General features: G+C 43.3%; 1 protein-coding gene across 1 annotated transcript; it reads right to left on the bottom strand.

Annotated features, from left to right (window-relative positions):
• Nucleotides 1–1,032: 1,032 nt before the first annotated feature.
• Nucleotides 1,033–3,579, bottom strand: KCNF1 (potassium voltage-gated channel modifier subfamily F member 1). Its single transcript, XM_017745085.1, has 2 exons — nt 3,153–3,579; nt 1,033–3,051 (listed from the first exon to the last, which is right to left on the bottom strand). Exon 2 carries the CDS (start codon nt 2,851–2,853, stop codon nt 1,390–1,392), a length of 1,464 nt encoding a protein of 487 aa, XP_017600574.1. The 5' UTR covers nt 2,854–3,051; nt 3,153–3,579; the 3' UTR covers nt 1,033–1,389.
• Nucleotides 3,580–8,870: the final 5,291 nt, after the last annotated feature.

The following is an 8,870-nucleotide window of genomic DNA, read 5'->3' as shown; positions in this document are numbered from 1 at the left end:
TGCCCAGGGATGGGTCATGTCTCATGTTGCGGCATTTCACCTGGGCAAGGGGCTGCTCAGCACAAAAGGGAACAAATAAGGACAGCTACTCTAGCCCTTTAAGCATTTGGGATCCTACTTCTGACGTAGGTAAATATATGTTATGTGTGCCAGTGCCCCCCTGTCCTTCAACTCCAGGTTTCAGTGGATTTCTCTGGTACAGACCAGACCTATTACACATACAGTTTTTACACCAACCAAATATCAGCTTTTGTAGATGGCACTTGCTTTTGGAAAGGATAGTGCATACACACTGGTGTTGATTAATTAGCATATTAATTAATGAAGAAGACACTGATTAGTGCCTACTACTTCTGTAAACTACCATTTACAAAGTCATGCAGTTATTGTAGGGGAAGGATGAGTTATTTTAAAAAATAACATAATAATATGTTTATTCAGCTAGGTATTTTTACCAGAAATCAATTGGAGATTTTACTATTTTTACTGAAACTTTCTGTGCACTTATTTTCAAAGAGTTAAAGCTTCTTATATAGAAGTACTCAATTTAACTTCCCTATAAACTTCCCTTGATTTAGTAGTGAATTAAAGATACCATGATTTAACTTACAGTTTTAAAAAGCTACTTAATTATAAATCCTTCCTGAAAGATCCCTGCATATATAAACCATGCTGTAATTAATAGCTAGAACAAATATTTTTAAATTTGCTCCTTAAAATACATTGATTCTGTTCTGCATCTCTGCCCAAAATATAGCTCCATGTCCCATTGAAAATGACACTTTTTCTGGAAAGAGGAACAGAAGCCTATCCAAAAAGTTGACCCCAAAGTACATTTTACAAAATGAAGCCATTTTTTCACTCTAATATTCTGCACACAGTATATGCTGATACTTTCAGTATCTCTAGGCTCAAATTGCTCGTAACATTTTGCTGTAAGCCTGAATCTAACACAAGTGAGAGGCTGCTTTAATTTTTTAAGGAGCAGTTCCCCTAGCTGCAAAGGCATTGAAGAGAGCCTGGAAGACACAATCTGTGTGATGCTGCTCTTTATTGTCACAGGTACAAATTTCTGATGTGTCAATGCTGCGCATTCGGGTCATTGAACATTTACGGATCAGGAAGGACTTTTCAGTCTCTGAAATGGTTACAAGTGGTTTTTGTCAGAACACACTCGATATAAGCAGTCTGATCTCAGTGGAGTCCTACTGTTTTATTTTGGGTTAAAGTCTTACCAACTGTTGATGGAGAAGCCATGGGTTAATTTATATTCATGTTGGAAAAGCAAAGCAGTGCTCCCTCCCAACTCTGACAGATCTGCGAGTCCCTTCCGTAGTTGATTGTCAGGTTGTCCTGATCTGTAGCTTAGCGCTGACAACAGCTCACAGTTTATTTGCAGCTTTGAAGCCTGGTCCTATAGTGTTTCTCTTCTGACAGGAGATGAATAAAGGTGTCACTGTGGGAGACTTTTATCCGGCTGCTATAAAAAGGACCGTCTTTGCCTTCCCTTGAAAAATCCTCTAGTTCATTTCTGGAGCCTGTGGCTTTCCCCTCAGCAGAGTTTAGCTCCATCAGCTCCAATTCATGTTTGGCAGCTGTTTCTAAAACTCTCTGTTTGTTGTAATACCTTACAAAGTTGTTAATGATGGGATGGATGGGGAGGGCAATCGCTATCACTCCACAAAGAAAACTGATGGCAGCATTCAGTTTTCCTAGTGTTGTTTTAGGGTAAATGTCTCCATATCCAACTGTGGTCATGGTAATGATTGCCCACCAAAATGACTGAGGGATGCTTTTAAATAAAGTTTCAGGGTGACTTTGCTCCATGGTATAACCTAGGGCAGAAAAGACAAAGATTCCAACAGCTAAGTACATGAGGAGCAGCCCAAGCTCCTTAAAGCTGCGTTTCAGGGCATAGGTTAGGGTCTGGAGCCCTGAGGAATGCCGTGCAAGCTTGAAAATCCTTGCGATCCTCATGATTCGCAGTGCCTGGACTGCCTGCTGGACATTGCTCAGCTCCATCAGCTTGGCTCCCAGGTGGGTCAAGGTCAGGCTGACATAGAAAGGAAGTATTGCTAGCACATCGACAATGTTCATGAAAGAAAGGGCAAAGTGGAGCTTGTTGGGAGAGGAGATCAGCCTCAGCACATACTCCATGGTAAACCAGCCTATGCAGGCGGTCTCGATGCTGTCCAGGGTCGGGTGCTCCATACGATTCCCCTCTGCATCTACGACCTGCAAGTCCGGGATGGTCCCCACGCACATCACAACAGAGGAGATCAAAATAAACAGAAAGGACAGTACAGCAATCACTCTAGCTGGATAGGACGATTCTGGCTTCTCCAGAAATTTCCAGATGCATTTTTGGCACCTTTTCCAGCGACTTTCTGAGGCATCTACTCCCAAGTCATCCAGAATGAGTTGCACCCTTCGGGCTATTTCTTCCAGTTCCTCCTTTTTTTCACTTAGGTGAGCCTTGCAGCAGTCATCCAAAAATTTCAGATCCACTTTCCAAAATTCCATTTCATTCTTGAAACATATGGGGCATATTCCTTTCTTCATGTGAATTTCCCCAAAGTAGTACACGTCAATAATGCATTTGAAAGCATCTGGATCTCTGTCAAAGTAAAACTCTCTCTTTCCAGGATCATAGTCATCACAGAGGGAGAATATGCTATCGTACCCCCCTGATAAACAATTGACCAGCTCTGCCAGCCGTGTTTCTGGGTACTGATTCAGGTTATCTCCGTAGAACACCTGCCTTACTCCACCAACATTGACTACAATCTCCATTTCTTCACTTTTTTCTGATCCATCAGTGTCCACATCTGGAAACCTAGAGTCACCTGCCATTTTAATTGTATTGGACTTTGTTTGATTTTTTTAGCCCGTTGTTTGGTTTCACAGCTTTGTGGTTTTAATCTCTCATGAAAGCAAATCAGCACTGAGCCATCCCTGTTACAAATGTCACCAAACTGACCCGGAGTCGTGGTGGGAAAGGTTACTGATAGAAACCTGTGGTCAGGAAAGCCTGGTGAGGAATGCAACAAGCTGCAGGGAAAAGACAAATCATCGGGCTGCTGTGCCTGCAAGCAGGATGTTAGAAAGCTCCAGCAGACTGGAAAGAGAAGAAACCATTTAAAAAAACTCACCACTCTGTTCAGTGCTCGAGAGTCTTTTCAGGTCCCATTCTCTCTCTAAAAGTGATATCTATTCACAGCCTGGAAGTCACGGCAGAGAAATAAATCCTGAGCTCTGATTAACGCAACGTGCAGAGAGTGACAGTTCTCAGAGATACAGTCGGCGGAGTGAGCCCACGGGAACTGCCGCGGCTTCTCCCTTCGATTCCACAGATTTCCCTAGAAAGCTGCTTTTGAATTTTGTTTCTCTTTCTGTTTTCTGTTTATTGTCTTCCAGAGTTCATCTGCTGACTCTCGCACATAGTCAGTCGGTGCAAACACGCAGAGGAGAAACTTGTGCTTGTTTTCCCTTTGCTGTTTCCCAGCACAATAGGGAGCCTAGGCTGCCAGGAGTCCTTTCCAAACTCTACCCTCTCCTGGTGAAACACAGCAAAGCACCAGCTGCACAGAAAGAACATCCAGCTATTTATACCCCTGCCCCGTGGTACAATGATGTGTTTCTATACTGCCAGGAACGTTAAGGAGTTTGTAAAACGTTTGTTTTATCACATGCAAAGCATAATCATGTATAAAGTCATTCAGAGCTGCAGAAAGACACAAAAAGATTTTCTCCAGGCAGAAACCAGAAGAAGCAATATTGTATTTTGGGAATAAATGTATGGCATAAATCTTGCTCTCAGTGGGACTGAAGCAACTCCAGAGCATCTCTGTCCTATGTCAGGACATTGAGTTGATCTGGATTTGTACTGGTGTCTTTGAGAAAGAAGCAGAGACCGTAAAGTTTCTGTTGCCGATGTGGAGCAAAACTTCCCCTGCACTCTGTGCACGTTTCCCAAAGCTCTGGGTCATCAGTTTTAGCCCCCTTTCCGTGACCTGTAGTCAGCGGAGCCTGAGGAGGGTTTGAGTAATTTACATCTGTGATGATTTCTCAGTGACTGCTACTTACCAGAATTAGTGCTTTGTACCAAATCCAGCTCTTTAAAACTAGAAGTAGAATAACAAGCATTTCCTTTTAACTTTGTTTTCCCCAAATTCCAGGATTTGATGAACCTTTTTCCCCTGGACCTCTACATGCAGGAAACCTACCACCCTGCTTGTAAATTATTAAATCTGGCTGCAGCTCATTTTAGTGGGTCCAGGAAAACATACAGTTCATAAATTAACTGTTTCTGGCCACAGCAGAATGATCTGTACCATCAAGTTATGATCTTTTCCAGTTTACTGGTTTCTGGAAAGCTTCTCGGTGGAGGGGAATAGAGAGGGGCAAATCCAGCTGACAGTTTGCTTCTCCAGGCTTGTGTCTATCCTGGGAGAAGGGTGAGATCTGTGATGTGCCTGCTGTCCTCCTGCTGGTGTCAGCCAGCAAGGGGGACCCTGGTGAGTACACAGTACTCCTGCTCCACTGTCTCAAAAGATTATGGGTGCTCAGTAAGACGTTGTGCAGCAGACCTCATCTTGATACAGAGTGTGCTCGCAGCATCACATAGCCTGGAAAGGGGAATATCAGGTCCCAGGAAAAGAGTAATATCTATTAGTCTACACCTGAGTCATGCTGTGAATCTCTGGAGGCCAGTGTCACCTTCATGTGCTCCTGAGTGTGCTGCGTAGTGTGGGTATAATACAAGAAGTCCCTTGAATTTTTTTCCAGGCACGTATAAGTTTACTGAGACTTGCAAGCTTTTTGGGACAAGAAAAATACTTTGGAGACCTGGAAAAACACTCCATTTTTTGGGTTCATCAATAAATAATTACCCACCTGTGACTTTCCTGCTCACTAACTAGCTTGATTCTAGCAAAATAAATGTTAAGATGCCAATAGCACTGACATGCTTGCACAGGGGAAAATGCAGATGGGATTACTTACCCAATCTTGCAAAACAAAAGCAAGATCTGGAAGTTAGGCTTCAAATTTTGTCACGTTGCATAAGCATAGGGAAACATGTTCTGTAGATTTAAATCAGATTTAACCATCTCAAATCCTACTCTCTTTGATCAATGATTCATTCCAGTGACCTTTTGGGTTTTCTCTAGGTGATGATAAGAAATCAATGCAGGGTCCAACATGACCCACACAGAAACCTTTGTTTCCAAAAAGGCTTTTCTCCCCCACTTCCTCCTCCCCATCCATTTTACAGAACAAATACCTACAAAAAGGCACACAAGACATTGTTCAGTTTGAAAGGTGAAATCAGCTGCTTTCAAATGATAGATCTCAGCACATTCTCAAAAGGTTGGGAAGAAACTATTTTTGAAATGCCAGATCAGTCCTTGTAAAGACTTTACTTAGTGCAGCTGCTAAAATCCTTGTGCTTTATTCTCCCTCGTCTTGCACCTTTTCAGAGTTCTTTACACCTTTCAGTGTGCCTGTGAAATGTTAGAGATCTGGTAGCATTTTAAATCCACTTGGGCAAATGTAAATGATCCAAAGAGCGGTCAGGGAAATCATAATGAATTAAACCCTTGTTTTTGTAGCTGAAAAGAGTGACACAGGCTTGCTTGATGAATGTTTTGTATCAGATGTATTGCAGATCAGCAAACAACAGGAGAAGGAAGAATAATTTGCAGCAAATAATTTATTTCACTAATTCATTTTTCACCCATGAAAAGAAAGCTTCTCTAATCTAAAAATTTCAATAGCTTTTCTAATCTAAAATTTTCAATAGATAATTGTTGCCCTGTAATTCATTTATGACCAGATTGCTGCAGTTACTAGGGCTCCTAAATTCAATTTCTGTTGCCTGTGTGAACAGGTCAAGCTGTGCTGTGTCTGCTGAAAGTGGTATGTGCTGGCAATTGAATTCCTACAGACCCAACAAGAAACACAGAGGGGTTGGTTTTTTTTCTGTGTCGGTGCTTTGGCTCAGAGAACCACACATGGATTTGAGCTGACAGTTGTGTTAAGTTTTGGCTGTGGTTCAGACAGGCTCCTTCAGGGAGGAGGAGGAGGAGGAGGCTCAGCCGGACACCAAGCCCTGCAGCCCGAGGGAAGGACTCCTGGGTTGCTGGGCAACCCCACCAAATGCAGCCCCCGCGCCAGCACGGGTGCCCAGCATGTCCTGGGGTGGGGCTGAACCCCAACAGGGCTTGGTCCACAAGGTGTAGGTGGAGCTCAGATGCGGCTCCCCATAGATAGGACCCACTGGGTCCTATGAGGGATGTGGGTGGCACAGAGCACCCACAGTCCAGCACAGGGACCTGTAGTAAGAGCAGTCCCCAGAGGATGCTGGCATTCAAGGTTTGGCTCCCTTGTTGACCACTTTTTGGGAAAGGACATTTACCCCTGAGTGGCTTAGTGCCAGTCTGGGAAGAGAGATTGCTCCTCTTGAGCTCTAGTCTGGCTCATACTGCATTCCTGAATCCCAGCCAGCACCTCTATCCTCCTGCCAGATGCACCAAGCTGTCCCCCACAGAGCCATGGGCAGTAGTGGTACATGAAGGACTGTGAATGGCTTAGGAGCCAATCTGAGGGATAAGATTGGATTCCACTTAGAGAGGGGTGCTTAGTACAGAGGCAGGACTTGGGCAGCCTCTCTGCAAGAAGGCTGTGATGGAGTCAGCCCCTGCCTGCACTCAGCACAGCCCTGCCTGCAGTGCCTGGGACCATCTGACCTCTCCCTTCTTCCAAAATCAGGCACAAACTCAAGAAAGTTTAGGGACTTGACTATGACTGTCCAACTGAGAAACAGCTAAAGCATGTCTGACACAGATCCAGCCCACGCTGACCAGCTAACATGGACATTTCCTAGCCATCATGTGGCCATCAGAGACCATTCCCAACAGAGCATTTGCAGGCAGAACCAGTACTGCAGACTAAAAGGGCTTCATAAGATAGATGGAGACCAGTTGTCAGTTCGCGTCAATGCCCAGGTACATCCTTGGGCACATGTGAATCTGGTTATATTCAGTATAACCCTCTCACACACTACTTCTGTTGTGTCATGTTTGGGTTTTAAATTATACTGGCAGTACTGGATCTGTGATAGATCCAGCAAGAGATCTCAGCATCTAACACACCACTTATTTTCAGCTAGATGCAGACTATGGAGAGCTGCTCGAGACAAGAACATGTCATCCAAATGTACTATAGAAAAGTCAATCAGGTACCTAAAGGAGAATGGGAAATGGAAATACCTTTCTCCTTCTCCTTTCCTTGGGGTACTGTGGGGATAAAATTTTCAGCCAGTTGAATGGACACTGCTTCTTCAACTGACTGCACAAGGTTCTGTACGGAAAAAGCACCATGTAATTACTTCATGCCAGTCACAAGAAATGGGAATGGGAAGCAGATAATCTGAAAGGAAGGGAAGCAATGAATGATGTCATTCTGGGCTTCAGAAAGAACAAATCATCCAGAGCAGCTATTCTGACTACTTTACCACAGCCAGCTTTAGTAAGAGGTTCAAGAAAGATTCTGCTGTAAAAATCCTTTAGGGTTTCCAAATCTAAGGAGGATTCTACTGGTTAGTGCAGCAACCTCACAACTGCACTGGAAGATCCAGCACACCCTCTTTGGCAAGTTAATCCAGCTACTGCAATATGCTGGTTTATCCTTTATAGCTCAATATTGCAAATCCATTTTCAAATCACACCTTCTTTTATCCTTATAACATGCTCTACAATAAAGCCAGCTGTTTTCACACATCAAGAACACATGGATTGCATTCCCATGGGCTCTGTGGTTCCCAGCATGGATTTGGTGGCACTGCCATAGCACCAGCACCAACCTCATGCACCTCCCCAGCGTATCTGAAGGGCCACAGGGCATGACTTGATGGCATGGACTGTAACACCAGGGCATGTGGGAGAGGAGTGTTGTGGACACTGACTGTCTGCAGGAAACCTTCGTGATGCAGTGACAGCAGCTCACGGTCCCAGCACTGATGCGTGTCTTGCATGTGTAGCCATGAGCTACTGGAGTGAATCTGAGCCTCAGCCTGAAACATGTCCATCGCCCACTGCTGCTATTTCTGGCAACAGATGAGTCTTTTAAATCCCTTGATGTGGGAAAAGAAGGGTCCCTCAAATGTAAAGCTAGAGAAACAAATTCTCTACTTTTTTTTAATACTTTGTATGATGTTTCTCAATATATTAGACTTCCTTCAGATTGATATATTAAGAACAAGAGGTTATGAAATGGCTGAGTTGAGATGGGTATCTAGACTATAACACACACACTCACCTTGTAAATCTGGTTTTATGTGTCTCTGTTTCCAGCACATGTACATATTTCTCCAAGACTATTACTTCAAACAAGTCTTTTCCCAATTTATTTTCCCCTCTCTTAGCTACTTTTGGTTTTTTTCAAGTTCAGTATTTATACATAGGCAGTTTATTGTATCAGATCTTTTAATTAATACCTTATTAAAGGGCTAGTAATAGCTTGCTGCAAATTTCAATTGACCTTTTTCCATTTGACATTAATGAGTCTATTTTCCTGTACAATTAGACCTGCTTTAAGTGACCACTCAGGACAACAGCCAAATCTCTGATTTAAGGTAATTTACTTTAAATAAATAAAATGCAACCTTCACTGTAAGCAGCTAACACATGGGTTCAAATCAAGCATATCAGTGAGCCACAAATAGGATGGGAGTTGGAGATGCTGTAAAAGATTTAAGAACCTTGACTTATTTACAGCATCACTGTGTCTTGAGGAAGGACTGGAATTTTGTTTCTTGCTCTTAAACACTGCCATCAGAAGATTTGAATGCTGTTGCATGTACAAAGGAA

Source organism: Corvus brachyrhynchos, unplaced genomic scaffold (assembly GCF_000691975.1).
Source record: "Corvus brachyrhynchos isolate BGI_N302 unplaced genomic scaffold, ASM69197v1 scaffold116, whole genome shotgun sequence".
Classification (NCBI taxonomy): Eukaryota; Metazoa; Chordata; class Aves; order Passeriformes; family Corvidae; genus Corvus; species Corvus brachyrhynchos.
This window is presented reverse-complemented; position numbering and strand designations above follow the sequence as displayed.